General features: G+C 50.9%; 1 protein-coding gene across 6 annotated transcripts in view; it reads left to right on the forward strand.

The window, feature by feature from the left end:
* Positions 1 to 20,219, forward strand: part of PALLD (palladin, cytoskeletal associated protein) — a 1,062,357-nt gene that overhangs the window by 654,020 nt on the left and 388,118 nt on the right. For all 6 annotated transcript variants that reach the window (XM_078677029.1, XM_078677030.1, XM_078677035.1 and 3 more), the window contains one exon: positions 5,472 to 5,817. In XM_078677029.1, coding sequence (XP_078533155.1) covers positions 5,472 to 5,817 — 346 coding nt within the window. The remainder of the gene's footprint in view (positions 1 to 5,471; positions 5,818 to 20,219) is intronic.

Below are 20,219 nucleotides of genomic sequence, written 5' to 3' on the forward strand. Positions count from 1 at the left end.
TCACTACTTACTCAGACAAAGGTCCAGAATCTCAGGCCCAGCCCAGCCTCTTCTGGCCGATGAGGGCCCGCCCTTTGCCCGGGCTTAGCCCCGGGCGCTCCCGCGCGCTCCCGCACAGCGTAGAACTCTAGGATTTATAGGCCACAGACCATTGGACAATAGTGGTAGAGGTGGGGCGGGGCGGTCAGGGAGAGCGGGGCCAGGTGACTCGGCCACTGACACTGGGACTCCTGGGAAGGCGAGTCCCGGTTCGCGCTCGCAGCCCTGCAGCCTCAATCACACCCCACGGGAACAGCTGGTGCAGGGGAGTCAGGAACGTCAGGCAAGTAGAAACCGAAGCGGGACCCGCGAAGCGGGTACCGCGAGGCGTGGGTTGAAGAGCCTTGCTCCTTGTTATTAGCAGCAGCGCCGGTTCAGTTTGTAGCAAAGGGTGTCCCACGGTGCACAGAGTCCTTGCCCCTTTTCAATAGGTGGAGGTGGAGGTGGGGCGGGGCGGTCAGGGAGAGCGGGGCCAGGGGACTCGGCCACTGACACCGGGACTCCTGGGAAGGCGAGTCCCGGTTCGCGCTCGCAGCCCTGCAGCCTCAATCACACCCCACGGGAACAGCTGGTGCAGGGGAGTCAGGAACGTCAGGCAAGTAGAAACCGAAGCGGGACCCGCGAAGCGGGTACCGCGAGGCGTGGGTTGAAGAGCCTTGCTCCTTGTAATTAGCACTTCTTTTTTTTGCATTTCTGTCACTTTTGGCAATCTTGTAAGAGTAGCAGGTCTCACCGAGTCTGAGTGCGTGATCACACTCCTCACTTCTCACTAGTGGAGAAGTTACGGCATGACATCATGTCAGATGAGCGTTGTAGGGGAAGAGAAATCCTTTAAAGAGAGTCATTTTCTCTCTGGATTTCCCTTCTCTTTTTGAAATTCAGGAGCAGCAACATTGTCGTGGTGTCACCAAAGCTTTAAGTGGAAGCTTTTTCAATATTATATGCAAGCCATAGTCGCTGCTTATTTATCTTATGCAACCAACAACCATTGACAAAGCCAATAATCCTGACTTGTTGCAGGTATGATGTTACCAGTATCATATATCTGGAGGCAATGACAGAAACAGCAAAATACAAGTCGGGCGGCACACTATGCTAAGCGCAGATTTTTAGCTTATGTGTTTTTAAGCCAGCCCATTAATTAAATTGGCCACGCCTCTTTGAGAGACACCCACTTTTTTCATCCCACTTAAAGCCCTGAAGGACGGAAAGTGACATCGAAGTGCTGGGGTGGCTCCATATATTGCTTTGGTTGTCACTCTGGAGAGGTATAAGAGTCATGTTGGGGGGGGGGTGCGCCATTCGCTGGTGCAGGAGAACTATTTCAACTTCTCTGGGCACAGTCTGGTGTCTGGAGAACATTCAAGAGGTGAGCCATCTGCAGATAGATTATCCACCAGAAACATCATTCCTGGACGTAAGTAGCTTGTTAGTTATTAACACAATTTACATAGAAGCAAGATTCTCCATCAGGCTGCTTACAGGAGAGGTGGCACGTGGGTACCCAGTGTGAATGTCCCAACTTCCGCTCTGCACACAGCATTGGACCATAATGGATGCTGCTGCCCCTGGGGCGGGGGGGTGGGGAGGCTGGGGGGGGGAGAGAAGTGTAGAGAGGGAGGATTAACAGTAATTTAACAAAGTTTTCAGATTGCATTATCCTCAACGGGCAGCTCTGAGAATAGGAGCCATATGGATTCCATAAATCTGCTCTCAGTGTCCAGACACTAATTTGGGGTCAACAATGTGACCCACACACTATATTTCAGGCACTTGCAACAGCCATCTGCAGTCAGCCAGCGTCATCACTTTTAAGGAGGGAAACCAAAACGTAATCTGCTTTTTCTTCTGTCAGTTTAATCTTAAATGAAGAAAAATGTTATTGAAAAACAAACAATTCAAAGAGAAATTAGAGAAAATACGAGTATTATTTTACTGAAAAAGAGCGAGAAGCTTTAATGTCACAGCATTAACACGTGCTATTCTTTCAAGTAAATGATGTAACTTTTAGTGTAACAATCCTAAATGTAAAGCGCTCTGATACCCTCTTGGGTCAAGTTTACGCTATGTAAAACTTTATAAATAAAAAATAAATAAAAATCAAGCCGATGTATTCATTTACATCAATGGACTCACACGTGCTCATGTTAATCACACCAGTCACTTTAGATCTCCTTATGAGTAGCCAGCCGATAACAATCGGTACGACCGAACCGGAACTACAAGTGGTGCGGAAACACCCCGTCTGTGATTGCTTCCCTTAACAAAAACATTCCATCACAAAAATGCAGCTGGCAGCCAAGTGGAAGACAGACAAATGTAAGTAACAACCCTCAAAAATTGGTTCAGTAACACAGATGTCCCCAGTTATTCCTCATTTGTCAGCATTCCATTTGTAATTCTACATCCTTGAATTACCAATGCCCACGGTAGCAGCCATTTCGGCCGCAGAATTACAGCATCTATAAATCCTGTGCACTTGTAATGAGGGCCTTTGTGTTCTGTGGGCTTTCCAGTTCTGCATACAACTGGAAAATGTTTTGTGCCTCCAGGAATCAAGTTTCCATCCTCCATTCCCTTCCGATCAATGAAATATACTGAAGTTTTAGCACCAAAGCTTTTTGGGTAAACCAGTTGTTTTGTGGGACTGCTTAGTTAAAAGTAAAGGCTGGTGCTAAACACTGTTAGGGGGAAGTTGTGAGAATACTGCTGCTAGCTTTAAATTTTAACAAAGCGGAAACTGCTGCTGTCTTTAAATGTGTTACAACAAACAAATGATGGACGAAATGCTGACAATGCAAACATTCTCCCCAGTCAAAAGATCTAGGTTAAATCCATTGTTCTTTTGGCCACTTCGCCACTCCAGTTCGGACCCAGCCATATGCAAATCAGTCTTGACCCTGTGCCCCATGGGAACAGTCCAGACCAAACCAAACTGCCAGGCCAGTTCCTCCCTGGACTGCAAACAAGCATCCTGGGACTGGTTTCAGGGTATGTCACCCTTCTTCAGCCAGGCTAGCTTGAATCCAGTGGCACTGTGAGCAAGGGACACACGTCTGGGCATACCCATCGCACTTAGGGTGAAAAGTGTTACAACAAACAAATGATGGACGGAATGCTGACAATGCAAACATTCTCCCCCAGTCAAAAGATCTGGGTTAAATCCATCGTTCTTTTGCCCACTTCGCCGCCCCAGTTGGGACCCAGCCATATGCAAATCAGTCTTGACCCTGTACCCCATGGGATCAGTCCCGACCGAACTGCCAGGCCAGGTCCTCCCTGGACCGGAAACAAGCATAAAAAACGATGGATTCAGGCCCAGATCTCTGTACTGGGGTGAATGTATGACATTGTTCGGCATTCTGCCCATCAATTGTTCTTTTTGCATTTGTCATCCCGAGTAGGAACGGTATGCCAAGACATGGGTCCCATGCTCTCCATGCCACTAGAGTCAAGCTATCCTGGTGGATGAGGGCTGAAAGTCCGAAACCGGTCCTAGGATGCTTGTTTCCAGTTCAGGGAGGACCTGGCCTGGCAGTTCGGGCTGGACTGTTCCCATTGGGCGCAGGGTCAAGTGAACTTTTTGGGAATCTTGTGTGACTCAGTGTTATCAGTTGGCTACCTGTTTATACCAGAGGTTAGGGAAACCAACTTCTAGGTGAAAGTGAAAGGAAGTCCCCTCCCATGCCTTCATATCATAAGGTGACACATGGGAGTCCGCCAAAAGCACATTTTAAAATTGCACAGACTGCAAAATCAGGCTATGTGGATGTAATCCAATTACAACAAATGTTAATTCAGCTTTTGCCTTAACCCCTTCGCTGCGTGTGTCGGCCAACGGCCGTCGCGGGCACTACCTGGCGAGTGCTACACATGTCCGTTGGCCGATGCGGCCCGCCCACTCTTCAGTACTCCCACACCGCTGCGGAATTTGCGCCCTGGTTAAGGAGTTAATTCACTCCACCAACTCATGTTCGAATAAATCATAACATTCAATGCCTTTTGCATAATGCACAGATATGTAAAGGTAAAGAGACTTGGCTATGTATTGGAATAAATCCCTAACCACCACTTTACCAGACATTCTAGATTCAAAGATATTTCCTCAATCGACCACTCTGGGACTATGTGAACTTATGACGCTTTCCATTGAGAAGAACTGCTTTGGCAGTAAACAGGCTACTGAAAGACCATCAACTTTTTCTTGGGAACAGGGGGTCCAATCATTTTTGGCTAAGGAGGACGATTTTCAATCAGTTTCGCACAGTGCCCCTTTGAAATCGAAACAATGCCAGCCTGGTTGTTATACAATGTGTGTGCATCATCTGCGCCTGCCCGCTGACTACCGACTATTGTTTACCACAATCTTGAAAAAAAACCATAAGGGGCCTCGAGGTTTAGTGCTAAATTTGTGTCCTAAAGTTAGAAGTAAATACTTTTTCAACATGATTTCATGAGATCCATATTTTGCTATCTCAGGGTGGAATGACTGAGTATGAGAGAGATGAAATACTTGTACTGCAACAAAAATCAGCTTATCCACTTCCAGACTTCTTCAGTCAAATTTTTATAAAGTTCTACTTGTAAATCTTCTTCTAGAACTTTGATAGGTCTCCATATCAGTTGCCAGGCGCAGTATCTCAGGTAGGTTAATTATTTTATTGTGACGCCACCCAAACTCCATAATCACAAAGACTTTCTCATTAAATCAGTGCTTCCAAGGCAGCTAGAGCCTCACACCCCTATTAATCTGTAAAGCTGAAAATGAAGTCAATTGGACACAAATATCTAAGTTATTAGTAGACATCACCAATGCCTTCACGGATGGCATCTACAATACCAAGGAACTTGTAGGCATTTCAGGGGGACATATTTGTTTCTCTTTACCGATGAAAGATATCAAGCAATGTGTTGTGGAAAATCATAGTATTAATACAATAACCATAAAAACAGTGATATAAAAAGTAGTCATGCCTGAAAGAAGCTAGACAATGGTCACCAGATAATAAATACAATTGCTCTAATGATGTGTGATAGCACTGTTGATGGAAAGCAGAGCATATCGTTCAGGCCCGGACTGGCCATAGCGGACACCGGGCAATCCCCCGGAGCGCCGCACGGGTGGGGGCCGGTTTTGGGCCCCTGGGGGCCGATTTTGGTACTGGGCCGATTTAGCTCCAAAATCGTCCCTGTACCAAAATCGGCCGAAACCGGCCCGGCAAAGAGCTCGGCGGCACCTCCAACACCCCCCCCCCCCTCCGAGTGGGGAGGGGGTCTGGCCGAGCACTTTGCCAGGGCCGGTTGTGGTTCCCAGTCCGGCCCTGATATCGTTGCATTATTGTATGCTGCATGTTCACTGATAGTGAAAGTTTATGTACAATTATTTTTTCTTTGACAGTTGTTGTGCTTGTTTCCTCTCTCTTTATCACCAGATAACCATGAAAACTCTGGGGATGACACAGCAAGAGGAGAAGAAGTCAGTGAGCGTTGCTTTACTCCGGTGTCTCCAGGTGTGGTCTTTGAGAGAAGTGTCATTGAGCTGCCCCCTAAAAACATGAGTGGGCACCTCCCACGGAACAATGCAGAGTTCCAGCTTGGTGGCCCAAGACTTGGCTTACAGCTTAACCCTGATGAACTTAAAGCCAATGGCATGCACCGTAGCAACGGACTTAATGGAGTGAGTAATGGCAAATCCGACAGCGAAACATCTGGCCCTTCTCCGACCCTCCTGCTGTCACCCACCAAGGACCCGCCACCACTGCCCACCAAGCCCAAACTGTGAGTACCTCAATGATGTTGGTAACCTTGGTTAATCGTCTTTTTTAATTGCCTAGCCTTTGCAGATATACCCTCTGCCCCAGAATTCCTGTGTATTGGAGAAAAACCAACTGAAGCTGATGACGCTTCTGGGACACTGAGGCAATGTGCTCTATGTGTGTAGCTAATAATCTCTACTCTACTTCCTGAGAATGGACCCTCTGGTGAAATATAACAAGCACGAGCCCTTTGCCAAGAGCCTCCACTGTAGACCGGTGAAATCCTCCATCCCCAATTCTAATATCTGTATTTAGGCTGACTACACTAATCACCACTATATGATGAGTTGTAGAGATAGCTTTATGTTTGCACAAGGCACGCTGTTGGTTTGCACTCATTCTTTACAGATTTGTAGGTGTAACACTTAGAGAATGGCTTTCTAAAAGCTTCCTTTCGCCGTCGGTTCTTGCAACAGAGAGGGGTGAGTTTGCATGCCTAACTGCAGAATATCATTCACATGTTTCTATTCTAAAGAAAGAGATGGATCAGATCTCAAAGGAGGTCTGAGTTGAGGGATTGGTGGTAGAAGGTGTCCAATTTGATCCTAAAAGTAGGAATGGATGATCATAAAGAACGCATAATCTATTCTCACTTAAATATTTCAATGACCACAAGTTCAGACTTTCTTCTAAGTAGCAGTATTATCCCAAATGTCAGGTGGGTAGCAGCTTTAAATGTTTAATTCACAGACCCAGTCTGAATGGTCAACATGCAGTGGTATTTGTATGTACCACAATATACCAGGAAACGGGCACTATAATAAGGCTTCCATGGAAATGGACAGACTATTCAATCTTTATGTGGCTTTAACCAAGGCTTAGCAATACATTTTACTACACAAACCGTGTGATGGGTTCTCTTTGACTTGCAGGTGCATGTGGACTTCCATTGGAGGCTTCTGTTAAGATGATAATTTAGAGATTTTTGTAGCATCCCATAATGCTGTCTGACTGCTTCTGTTCTTTGAGGGACTTCTTTCCTTAATTATTGATTTTCAGCAGGTTTTAGGATCTGGCAGTGGAGTGTAGCAAAAGTAACCCACAGGCGCTTGTGTCATTTACGTGGAGGCCCCACCAATTATTTTGGTCGAAGAAAGCAAATTGCACAGCCCAGATTATTACAAACACACGACAGGAAAGATGTCCATGAGGAAATTGTGTCGGGCTTCTTAGTTGCATACAGCATGTTCCCTAAAATCAGGATATTTGCAAAGTGCCTTACCTCTACTAACAGGACAATCAAGAGCAAAAACTAAAAACCACTTCAAGATTTGTGCAAAGTTTTTTGGTAGGAGTACATTTTAAATCATTAACTGCTGTACAGAAAATGGGCATTAATAGTATGAATCATGGGAAATGGGAACTAAAGGAGGGTGCACTAAACAGAAATACCTCCGCGCCATACTTTGTTTGGTACCACACAATTGTCTGCTAATTATCCCTGCTCTGCAAAACATAAAACCGCACCTCCCACCGTTTTCAGCCGACCCTCTAAAAACCGGGAGCTTCATTTGCTTAAATCTGCTGGGACAGCTGTCAAAAACCAGGGACAGTCTAGGCAAATACGGCCATTCTACCTCTCCTGCAGCCCCTCTTGCCCTGTCTCCTGCGGCCCCCACTTGTCCTCTCCTGCAGCCCCTCTTGCCCTGTCTCCTGCGGCCCCCACTTGTCCTCTCCTGCAGCCCCTCCTGCCCTGTCTCCTGCAGCTCCTCCTCCCCTGTCTCCTGCGGCCCCTCCTGCCCTGTCTCCTGCGGCCCCTCCTGCCCTGTCTCCTGCGGCCCCCACTTGCCCTCTCCTGCAGCCCCTCATGCTTTGTCTCCTGCAGCGCCTCCTGCCCTGTCTCCTGCAGCCCCTCCTGCCCTGTCTCCTGTGGCCCCTCTTGCACTGTCTCCTGCAGCCCCTCTTACCCTGCCTCCTGCAGCCCCCCTCCCCTCTCCTGCAGTCCCTCTTGCCCTGTCTCCTGCTGCCCCTCTTGCCCTGTCTCCTGCGGCCCCCAACTTGTCCTCTCCTGCAGCCCCTCCTGCCCTGTCTCCTGCAGCTCCTCCTGTACTGTCTCCTGCAGCCCCTCCTGCCCTGTCTCCTGCAGCTCCTCCTGTACTGTCTCCTGCGGCCCCCACTTGTCCTCTCCTGCAGCCCCTCTTGCCCTGTCTCCTGCGGCCCCCACTTGTCCTCTCCTGCAGCCCCTCCTGCCCTGTCTCCTGCAGCTCCTCCTGTACTGTCTCCTGCGGCCCCCACTTGTCCTCTCCTGCAGCCCCTCCTGCCCTGTCTCCTGCGGCCCCTCCTGTCCTGTCTCCTGCAGCCCCTCCTGCCCTGTCTCCTGCGGCCCCCACTTCCCCTCTCCTGCAGCCCCTCATGCTTTGTCTCCTGCAGCGCCTCCTGCCCTGTCTCCTGCAGCCCCCACTTGCCCTCTCCTGCAGCCCCTCCTGCCCTGTCTCCTGCAGCCCCTCCTGCCCTGTCTCCTGTGGCCCCTCTTGCACTGTCTCCTGCAGCCCCTCTTACCCTGCCTCCTGCAGCCCCCCTCCCCTCTCCTGCAGTCCCTCTTGCCCTGTCTCCTGCTGCCCCTCTTGCCCTGTCTCCTGCGGCCCCCACTTGTCCTCTCCTGCAGCCCCTCCTGCCCTGTCTCCTGCAGCTCCTCCTGTACTGTCTCCTGCGGCCCCCACTTGTCCTCTCCTGCAGCCCCTCTTGCCCTGTCTCCTGCGGCCCCCACTTGTCCTCTCCTGCAGCCCCTCCTGCCCTGTCTCCTGCAGCTCCTCCTGTACTGTCTCCTGCGGCCCCCACTTGTCCTCTCCTGCAGCCCCTCCTGCCCTGTCTCCTGCGGCCCCTCCTGCCCTGTCTCCTGTGGCCCCCACTTGCCCTCTCCTGCGGCCCCTCCTGCCCTGTCTCCTGCGGCCCCCACTTGCCCTCTCCTGCGGCCCCTCCTGCCCTGTCTCCTGCGGCCCCCACTTGCCCTCTCCTGCAGCCCCTCATGCTTAGTCTCCTGCAGCGCCTCCTGCCCTGTTTCCTGCAGTGCCTCCTGCCCTGTCTCCTGCAGCCCCTCCTGCCCTGTCTCCTGTGGCCCCTCCTGCCATGTCTCCTGCAGCCCCTCCTGCCCTGTCTCCTGCAGCTCCTCCTGTACTGTCTCCTGCGGCCCCCACTTGCCCTCTCCTGCAGCCCCTCCTGCCCTGTCTCCTGCGGCCCCTCCTGCCCTGTCTCCTGCGGCCCCCACTTGCCCTCTCCTGCAGCCCCTCATGCTTTGTCTCCTGCAGCGCCTCCTGCCCTGTCTCCTGCAGCCCCTCCTGCCCTGTCTCCTGCGGCCCCCACTTGTCCTCTCCTGCAGCCCCTCCTGCCCTGTCTCCTGCGGCCCCCACTTGTCCTCTCCAGCTGCCGCTCATGCCCTGTCTCCTGTGGCCCCTCCTGCCCTGTCTCCTGCAGCCCCTCCTGCCCTGTCTCCTGCAGCCCCTCCTGCCCTGTCTCCTGCGGCCCCCCACTTGCCCTCTCCTGCAGCCCCTCATGCTTTGTCTCCTGCAGCGCCTCCTGCCCTGTCTCCTGCAGCCCCTCCTGCCCTGTCTCCTGTGGCCCCTCTTGCACTGTCTCCTGCAGCCCTCCTCCCCTCTCCTGCAGTCCCTCTTGCCCTGTCTCCTGCGGCCCCCACTTGTCCTCTCCTGCAGCCCCTCCTGCCCTGTCTCCTGCGGCCCCTCCTGCCCTGTCTCCTGCGGCCCCCACTTGCCCTCTCCTGCAGCCCCTCATGCTTTGTCTCCTGCAGCGCCTCCTGCCCTGTCTCCTGCAGCCCCTCCTGCCCTGTCTCCTGTGGCCCCTCTTGCACTGTCTCCTGCAGCCCCCCTCCCCTCTCCTGCTTCCCCTCTTGCCCTGTCTCCTGCAGCCCCTCCTGCCCTGTCTCCTGCAGCCCCTCCTGCCCTGTCTCCTGTGGCCCCTCCTGCCCTGTCTCCTGCAGCCCTCTCCTGCCCTGTCTCCTGCAGCCCCTCCTGCCCTGTCTCATGTGGTCCCTCCTGCCCTGTCTCCTCCAGCCTCTGATGTCCTGTCTCCTGCAGCCCCTCCTGCCCTGTCTCCTGCAGCCCTCTCCTGCCCTGTCTCCTGCAGCCCCTCCTGCCCTGTCTCATGTGGTCCCTCCTGCCCTGTCTCCTCCAGCCTCTGATGTCCTGTCTCCTGCAGCCCCTCCTGCCCTGTCTCCTGCAGCCCCTCCTGCCCTGTCTCATGTGGTCCCTCCTGCCCTGTCTCCTGCAGCCCCTCCTGCCCTGTCTCCTGTGGCCCCTCCTGCCCTGTCTCCTGCAGCCCCTCCTGCCCTGTCTCCTGCAGCCCCTCCTGCCCTGTCTCATGTGGTCCCTCCTGCCCTGTCTCCTCCAGCCTCTGATGTCCTGTCTCCTGCAGCCCCTCCTGCCCTGTCTCCTGCAGCCCTCTCCTGCCCTGTCTCCTGCAGCCCCTCCTGCCCTGTCTCATGTGGTCCCTCCTGCCCTGTCTCCTCCAGCCTCTGATGTCCTGTCTCCTGCAGCCCCTCCTGCCCTGTCTCCTGCAGCCCCTCCTGCCCTGTCTCATGTGGTCCCTCCTGCCCTGTCTCCTGCAGCCCCTCCTGCCCTGTCTCCTGTGGCCCCTCCTGCCCTGTCTCCTGCAGCCCCTCCTTCCCTGCCTCCTGCAGCCCCTCCTGCCCTGTCTCCTGCAGCCCCTCCTGCCCTGTCTCCTGTGGCCCCTCTTGCACAGTCTCCTGCAGCCCCTCTTACCCTGCCTCCTGCAGCCCCCCTCCCCTCTCCTGCAGTCCCTCTTGCCCTGTCTCCTGCTGCCCCTCTTGCCCTGTCTCCTGCGGCCCCCACTTGTCCTCTCCTGCAGCCCCTCCTGCCCTGTCTCCTGCAGCTCCTCCTGTACTGTCTCCTGCGGCCCCCACTTGTCCTCTCCTGCAGCCCCTCCTGCCCTGTCTCCTGCAGCTCCTCCTGTACTGTCTCCTGCGGCCCCTCCTGCCCTGTCTCCTGCGGCCCCCACTTGTCCTCTCCTGCAGCCCCTCCTGCCCTGTCTCCTGCGGCCCCTCCTGCCCTGTCTCCTGCGGCCCCCACTTGCCCTCTCCTGCGGCCCCTCCTGCCCTGTCTCCTGCGGCCCCCACTTGCCCTCTCCTGCGGCCCCTCCTGCCCTGTCTCCTGCGGCCCCCACTTGCCCTCTCCTGCAGCCCCTCATGCTTTGTCTCCTGCAGCGCCTCCTGCCCTGTCTCCTGCAGCGCCTCCTGCCCTGTCTCCTGCAGCCCCTCCTGCCCTGTCTCCTGTGGCCCCTCCTGCCATGTCTCCTGCAGCCCCTCCTGCCCTGTCTCCTGCAGCCCCTTCTGCCCTCTCTCCTGTGGCCCCCAACTTGCCTTCTCCTGCAGCCCCTCATGCTTTGTCTCCTGCAGCGCCTCCTGCCCTGTCTCCTGTGGCCCCTCTTGCACTGTCTCCTGCAGCCCCCCTCCCCTCTCCTGCAGTCCCTCTTGCCCTGTCTCCTGCTGCCGCTCATGCCCTGTCTCCTGCGGCCCCCACTTGTCCTCTCCTGCAGCCCCTCCTGCCCTGTCTCCTGCGGCCCCTCCTGCCCTGTCTCCTGCGGCCCCCACTTGCCCTCTCCTGCGGCCCCTCCTGCCCTGTCTCCTGCGGCCCCCACTTGCCCTCTCCTGCGGCCCCTCCTGCCCTGTCTCCTGCGGCCCCCACTTGCCCTCTCCTGCAGCCCCTCATGCTTTGTCTCCTGCAGCGCCTCCTGCCCTGTCTCCTGCAGCGCCTCCTGCCCTGTCTCCTGCAGCCCCTCCTGCCCTGTCTCCTGTGGCCCCTCCTGCCATGTCTCCTGCAGCCCCTCCTGCCCTGTCTCCTGCAGCCCCTTCTGCCCTCTCTCCTGTGGCCCCCAACTTGCCTTCTCCTGCAGCCCCTCATGCTTTGTCTCCTGCAGCGCCTCCTGCCCTGTCTCCTGTGGCCCCTCTTGCACTGTCTCCTGCAGCCCCCCTCCCCTCTCCTGCAGTCCCTCTTGCCCTGTCTCCTGCTGCCGCTCATGCCCTGTCTCCTGCGGCCCCCACTTGTCCTCTCCTGCAGCCCCTCCTGCCCTGTCTCCTGCGGCCCCTCCTGCCCTGTCTCCTGCGGCCCCCACTTGCCCTCTCCTGCAGCCCCTCATGCTTTGTCTCCTGCAGCGCCTCCTGCCCTGTCTCCTGCAGCCCCTCCTGCCCTGTCTCCTGTGGCCCCTCTTGCACTGTCTCCTGCAGCCCCCCTCCCCTCTCCTGCAGTCCCTCTTGCCCTGTCTCCTGCAGTCCCTCTTGCCCTGTCTCCTGCAGCCTCTCTTGCCCTGTCTCCTGCAGCCTCTCTTGCCCTGTCTCCTGCAGCCTCTCTTGCCCTGTCTCCTGCTGCCCCTCTTGTCCTGTCTCCTGCAGCCCCTCCTCCCCTCTCCTGCAGCCACTCTTGCCCTGTCTCCTGCAGCCCCTCCTGCCCTGTCTCATGTGGTCCCTCCTGACCTGTCTCCTGCAGCCCCTCCTGCCCTGTCTCCTCCAGCCTCTGATGTCCTGTCTCCTGCAGCCCCTCCTGCCCTGTCTCCTGCAGCCCTCTCCTGCCCTGTCTCCTGCAGCCCCTCCTGCCCTGTCTCATGTGGTCCCTCCTGCCCTGTCTCCTCCAGCCTCTGATGTCCTGTCTCCTGCAGCCCCTCCTGCCCTGTCTCCTGCAGCCCCTCCTGCCCTGTCTCATGTGGTCCCTCCTGCCCTGTCTCCTGTGGCCCCTCCTGCCCTGTCTCCTGTGGCCCCTCCTGCCCTGTCTCCTGCAGCCCCTCCTGCCCTGTCTCCTGCAGCCCCTCCTGCCCTGTCTCATGTGGTCCCTCCTGCCCTGTCTCCTCCAGCCTCTGATGTCCTGTCTCATGCAGCCCCTCCTTCCCTGCCTCCTGCAGCCCCTCCTGCCCTGTCTCCTGCAGCCCCTCCTGCCCTGTCTCCTGTGGCCCCTCTTGCACTGTCTCCTGCAGCCCCCCTCCCCTCTCCTGCAGTCCCTCTTGCCCTCCTGCAGCCACTCTTGCCCTGTCTCCTGCAGCCACTCTTGCCCTGTCTCCTGCAGCCCCTCCTGCCCTGTCTCCTGCAGCCACTCTTGCCCTGTCTCATGTGGTCCCTCCTGCCCTGTCTCCTGCGGCCCCCACTTGCCCTCTCCTGCAGCCACTCCTGCCCTGTCTCCTGCAGCCCCCCTCCCCTCTCCTGCAGTCCCTCTTGCCCTCCTGCAGCCACTCTTGCCCTGTCTCCTGCAGCCACTCTTGCCCTGTCTCCTGCAGCCCCTCCTGCCCTGTCTCCTGCAGCCACTCTTGCCCTGTCTCATGTGGTCCCTCCTGCCCTGTCTCCTGCGGCCCCCACTTGCCCTCTCCTGCAGCCACTCCTGCCCTGTCTCCTGCAGCCCCTCCTGCCCTGTCTCATGTGGTCCCTCCTGACCTGTCTCCTGCAGCCCCTCCTGCCCTGTCTCCTGTGGCCCCTCCTGCCCTGTCTCCTGCAGCCCCCTCCTGCCCTGTCTCCTGCAGCCCCTCCTGCCCTGTCTCATGTGGTCCCTCCTGCCCTGTCTCCTCCAGCCTCTGATGTCCTGTCTCCTGCAGCCCCTCCTGCCCTGTCTCCTGCAGCCCCTCCTGCCCTGTCTCATGTCGTCCCTCCTGCCCTGTCTCCTGCAGCCCCTCCTGCCCTGTCTCCTGTGGCCCCTCCTGCCCTGTCTCCTGCAGCCCCTCCTGCCCTGTCTCCTGCAGCCCCTCCTGCCCTGTCTCATGTGGTCCCTCCTGCCCTGTCTCCTCCAGCCTCTGATGTCCTGTCTCATGCAGCCCCTCCTTCCCTGCCTCCTGCAGCCCCTCCTGCCCTGTCTCCTGCAGCCCCTGATGTCTTGTCTCCTCCAGTCTCTCTTGCTGTGCACATTTAGGAACGTGCTTGCGTGTGGCTTCATATGCATGTGCTTTAATGTGTCAGAGTGCCTATGTGTATGTGTGTATATATCTATAGCGTATGGATGTGTGCAATGACTGTGGATAAGACACCGTAGCATTGGCTTGCATATTGGGAACTTGACACATGCACTGACCGGCATATACATTGAGATACCTGGTCACATGGCATTGACTGGGTCATCCCCACAATAAGCACTTGGTGTTGAATGGCATGTGATTGGCTACCCCTGTAGTCATGACAGCCGGTGTTTATGCCAAGGGCTGCAAAATGCTGGGCTTCTTGGGCACATAATCTGTATGTTAAACGCTGTATTGATAAGCACTACTCAGACATGGCCATACAGCGCGAGCACATGGTAAACAGTCTTATGTGCCATTCTTTAGGAATAAGTGCTGGTGCCCAGCCCGGCAAAGACCGCCACAAATTAACTGCTGCTAGTATGACAGTGACGCGTAAATACTTTACTAACAGTGAAAGGGATGCTTTGATGGAAAACTGCTGGATTTACTGAAAATTACAAACCGATATTTGGAGAGGGAATAAGTGCATGTAACGAGAATTGATATTTGCAAGTAAATTAATGTATGAACTGAAATGAAAAGTTATATTTGGGACCACAACTGATGGACTAGGAAGCTGATGTTGGAGAACAGGCATTTATAAATCCTGATGTTTGCAGACACACTGACTAGCTGACTTTTTTAAGCTATTACTTTAGCTTGTTTTTAACTGGAAATGAAAAGCAGGTACATTGGGATAAAATGAGAGTGTATTCAAAGAGTGTTTCATGCTTATTTTACGTGCTTGTCAAGGGTGATTGAGGGGACGCGGTGATCATATGACATCATTTCCTTAGTTGCAGACAGCACTTTGTTGCGGCTGGAGTGGGTGTTTTATGACTCACAAGGCAGCATTTCTCAATCCGTGTTTGTAGTGTATTTAAATTCATTCTTCATGAGATCAGAACCTGAAGGATCGGGGTAAAATAGCTCTACAGAGCTTTTGACATCTTTCTAGCTTTAGGGAGTTATTCCATGCCATACTCTGGTATATTGTGTTCTGTTATCATTTGTATAGTGCTGAATGGCCATGCTATGGCCTCGCAGCACTGTTGGACACAACAGTGCACGCTTCAAGGAGCTACACTCTGGAGAGTAGACCATGTGGAAGAGACTAGTGCTTAGAAGTCTATGTGAGCACAACTGTGCGTTCCATTGGGTAACAGACACCATCCTCCCAAACACTTTACATAGAACACGGAGGGGCAGATTTACAAGCCCCCTGCGCCTCTTTTACGCTGCCGTTGCGTCACTTTTGTGACGCAGCGGTGGCGCAAAAGGTGCGCCATGGTGCGTGGTATTTACAACGTGACGCATCTCCCAGATGTGTCACGTTGTAAAGCCATGAGCCAGAAGGAGGCGTTCCATCGCAGGGGGGCATTCCGGCACAGGAATGCCTCCCAAAAGTGGCTGAGTGAAATCTACAAGATTTCACTCAGTCACTTTTGGGCCCATGCTGCGTCAAAACCCTATGTTTGCTTGAAGCAGGCGTAAGGATTGACGCAGCATTGTGGCAATAGGGCCCCCTAGAGCATTGCTGGAGCTGTGTCGCGCTTGCGATGCAACTCCAACAATGCGCCGCTTTTACGGCACAGATACGTGATACATCTGTGCCGTTTTTGCCCCATGGTGCGCCGCATTGTAAATGCGGCGCATCCAGGGTGGTGGAGCTGCGGCGTAAAATCACTGGCATATCCCTGCTGATATGCAGGGATGCGCCAGTTATTGTAAATCTGCCCCGGAGAACACAGCCAAGACATGTTCGGATACTATAGCTTTTTATTACCGAGCTCTCAACATTAACAAACATAACCATTAACAGTCACAACAGAAAAGCATTAAACAGGACAATGTGTACACGCCACACACAGAGGCACCATACAGACCTCACTCAGCTTGTGCGATCTAGGTAACATTTCTAATCTCTCATCCCAGTATCTGCTAATCAGATTATGTGGTTGAGTATCCATTTGGAAGGGCAGAATATGAAAACGAAGGGCTTCATGCGGGGATTCAAACGTTTGCCCCATAGGTTGCGTGCACATCTTTGCGGTAAGTGCAGAACCAATTCAGTGAACTCACTAGGATTCATGCATGTTACCTGCAAATTACTCGCAGTGCTCAGCAGCGCGCGTTTTAGCTATCTGGGCTACTTTATGAAGATTAAAACCAGTGACCAGCAGATTATAGTCAGATCTCTGTACTGTGCATTACTCAGCTGCCTGTGACGGTGCACAGACATAATATCGACTCCAAAATATCGTTTGGACAGAATATCGAGTTTAAAATATCGTTTGGAGAAAATATCGACAGGACAGAATATCGACAGCCAAAATATAGTTTTTAAGGTAAATGAAGTAATATCGACTGTAAATAATATAGAAAGTGAAAATATCCAAGTATATAATCTAGATAGTAAAAAATATAGTTTTTTAAATAATATGTAATTATTTATAGTGTTTTTATGTTATAATATGTGTGAAAAGTGTCATTTTATGTTATAATTATTTTTAATTAATGATTTTTTTTAATTATTGTGTAATTTTATTCTGTAGCGGGTTGTGGGTTTATAGGGGAATAGGGTGGGAAGTAATTTAATTATAATTAATTAAATATGTAAATTTATTAATTGGTAGTAATAATTAATTAATTGGTAATTAAATAATATATGTTAATTATTTAAAATTTAATTGGTAATTAATTTAATTTAATTTATTAATTGCTAATTATGTAAATTAAAATAATGTATTTCCTGTAGCGGGTTGTGGGTTTATAGGGGAATAGGGTGGGAAGTAATTTAATTATTATTTATTAAATATGTAAATGTATTAATTGGTAGTAATATTTAATTAATTGGTAATTAAATAATATTTGTTAATTATTTAAAATGTAATTGGTAATTAATTTAATTTAATTGATTAATTGCTAATTATGTTAAATTAAAGGGGTATTTTTAGGGTTCAGGGTCAGTTTTGGGTTTTTGGGTAAAGGGGTATTTTTAGGGTTCAGGGTCAGTTTTTAGTTTTTGGGTAAAGGGGTATTTTTAGGGTTCAGGGTCAGTTTTTAGTTTTTGGGTAAAGGGGTATTTTTAGGGTTCAGGGTCAGTTTTTAGTTTTTGGGTAAAGGGGTATTTTTAGGGTTCAGGGTCAGTTTTTAGTTTTTGGGTAAAGGGGTATTTTTAGGGTTCAGGGTCAGTTTTTAGTTTTTGGGTAAAGGGGTATTTTTAGGGTTCAGGGTCAGTTTTTAGTTTTTGGGTAAAGGGGTATTTTTAGGGTTCAGGGTCAGTTTTTAGTTTTTGGGTAAAGGGGTATTTTTAGGGTTCAGGGTCAGTTTTGGGTTTTTGGGTAAAGGGGTATTTTTAGGGTTCAGGGTCAGTTTTTAGTTTTTGGGTAAAGGGGTATTTTTAGGGTTCAGGGTCAGTTTTTAGTTTTTGGGTAAAGGGGTATTTTTAGGGTTCAGGGTCAGTTTTTAGTTTTTGGGTAAAGGGGTATTTTTAGGGTTCAGGGTCAGTTTTGGGTTTTTGGGTAAAGGGTTTTTTTAGGGTTCAGGGTCAGTTTTGGGTTTTTGGGGTACAGGGGTACAGTGTAAAAATAAAGTAAAAATAAATTTACATTAATTTAATTTAATGAAATGAAATTAAATTAAATTATATTTAAATAATTTTTAATAATTTAAATTAAAAAAATTATTATATACTTACCAATACTTACGTTGTAATGGTAGTGCGTTGTAAAAGTTGCGTTGTAACGTCATATATCCACTGTTGCACTCTTTGCAGTGGGAATAGTAATTTTTACTCTTTTGTATTTGTACGTTAATAATATTGGCTATTATTTAATTAAATTTTGTTACTATATATATATATGTTTTAAGAAATATGTTATTTTAAGTATTGTTAATTATATTTTAGTAATTAATTTTTTATATTAATGTAATTAAACATTGTTTTTATTAAAGTCGATATTTTTTACAACTATATTTTTGTAAACGATATTTTGTACTCTATATTTTTGTACTTACCTGTTTGTACATACAAACTCGATATTTTGGTTGTAGATATTTTTTCCTCGATATTTTGGGTAGTCGATATTTTGGTAGTCGATATTATTTCAGTGATCCACCTGTGACATATAATCAGTAATGGAGGGTGAAAGAATGAGGCAACGAGCGCCATATAAAAAATGAATACATTTGTTTGTGTGTCAACATCTGACCCTAAATAGATTGGAATCATGTGTAAAAATAGAAATATGCAAAGTGGCAAAACCGGTCTCTGTAGCAGTGGTGGACAACCACTTCACATGCTGACGAGGCCCTATGACCTCACCACACGTCATTATCACTTCTCCCTGTGCCTCTTCCTCTGTTTACCTCTGGCTAGGGTCTGCCAGCACACGAGGCGCTGTAGGGTTTTAAGGGGGCGGGTGATTATTAGCACAGCAGGCCATGAGTCAGTGGTCTTGCCTGAGGCTGAGGGGCTGCTCTGTGTCTGGTTGAAGGGAGGCCACCGCCTTCACTGTCTATTATTACTTTAAGGTGTAAACCTTTTTGTGAACAGTGGGAACAGCTGCAGCCTTGTCTTCCATCAGACAGCTGTAGGGGAAGGGCCTGTCTGATCTAGGCTGGTTACTTCTGCACACTTAGCAAGTGGTAGATGAGTGCACTGGCCCTGAAAGAGAAGAGGTTTTGCTACAGGAGTGATGGTTTGAAGGTAGGATTGTTCTGGGAGATCCTGCTGGCATTCTGTGGAGTTGGAGGTGTTACTTGTGGAGCACATTGATTGCAGTACAATAGTTTGCCTTGCATATCTGGTCTATTATAATGAGGGATGGGTTGGTTTCTGCACAAGGCGTTAAGTGTCAATGGGACTCTCTAATTTTCCCAGCAGACTTGCTGTTTTATAACGTGGTAACTTGTAATGTGAGGGGTATTTAAAAGGTGATTGAGTGACATCAAATTGGCTCCTTCCTACCGGGAGAAAATGTTAATGTTGTGTTACGCCAAGAGACCCACCTCAGAAAGAAGCATAGGTAACAGCAAAAAGTAAATCGAAGGTAGATGAGCGTGAAACAGAAGGTGTGTTGCATTATTGGTATCCAACCTAATTCATCCCATGGGAAGCACCTCTGGCCATTCTAGGTGATAGGCTCCCTTTGCAGGTCAAAGGCAATTGCAGTTGCCCTGGTGATAGAAGCAGACACAATTCTGTTGCACTTGAGCCAATGAGAGTACTCACTCTGCTCGAACTAATCCTTCAAATGACAATCTAACTGCAGTAAAATCCTCAAAAGGAGCAAATGAGAGGCAAAAAAAGTGATTGAGAAAATATTGAAAGGTTGACAATATTGTCAAGGAGAATGCACAGAAAAGGAGAATACAAGCTCCTCTACTTATACCATGTTTACAAATTCTTCCTCAAAGAGAAAAGCAAGGGCTCCCAAACTCCTGGCGTTGCCTTATCAACATCAAACATTAATATTACGATCGACAAGTTGCAGCCTCATTGGGCACCCGAGGTATAGATCCAAGCTAGCAGGTACTCGAGCAAACTTTACTATCTCCTTTTATGCCTACTCGATTTCTGCACCTCACCTGTTTCAGCAAACCTCACAGGTGTCTGCGTCACCCACATCATGTTGGGACTGCGAAACCTCTAAGCGCCATGGCATCGGATTTATGCCAACGTACGCAGCATCCCAGTTGTCATCACTCAGTTTACCTACAAGTAATATCATAAAAGAAAAAAGAAAAATGCTAGCGAAGAATGATGTGGTTTTGAACACAAATTCTGGATTCTCAGAATAATACTGCCAGCAAGGTCCACTACAACTTTGGATATGAGTCACTGGTCACCCTGCAGGACAAGAACTTGTCCTTGCTGACCCTGGTATGACATGTTCCACTAGGTCAAAATAGTGTGCTGCTTCGACTGGACTGAAGCAAACCATTGTTTGAGTTCAAGGGGTAAGAAATCTAGTAAGGATCAGTAAACAGAATTCTGAGCGCAAAATACTCCAGTCTACGATTTCTTCTTTGATAAAAACCCGAGTGAATGCCACGTCCTTCCAGTTGTCTTCCCCCTCCATTGTTCCCTAAAGGAACCAGTACAAAGACATGGTCAGATCGTCTTTGCCTTTCTCCCTTTGCGTCCTGTTTGCTGAAGGCTCCCGGCTCTGAGGCTCGCACCAGTGCTTAATATGTAAGTTAAGTGCCAGGGCCATCATCAGGAGGCCACTACAGCCTACACTACCCAATGCCCCTGCCAGCACTGCCAATGACAGTATCAAACCAGCTACTAACCATCACACTCATACAAGTGCGGCAATTCAGGCTATTGCAGGCCCCCAAAGCTATAGGATTTGCAAGGGCGGCAGGTATTAGTCATTTTTAACGTGTATTGAATTAGTAAACAACTGTTGTTGTACT

Source organism: Lissotriton helveticus, chromosome 2_1 (genome assembly GCF_964261635.1).
Source record: "Lissotriton helveticus chromosome 2_1, aLisHel1.1, whole genome shotgun sequence".
In the NCBI taxonomy this organism is placed as follows: Eukaryota; Metazoa; Chordata; class Amphibia; order Caudata; family Salamandridae; genus Lissotriton; species Lissotriton helveticus.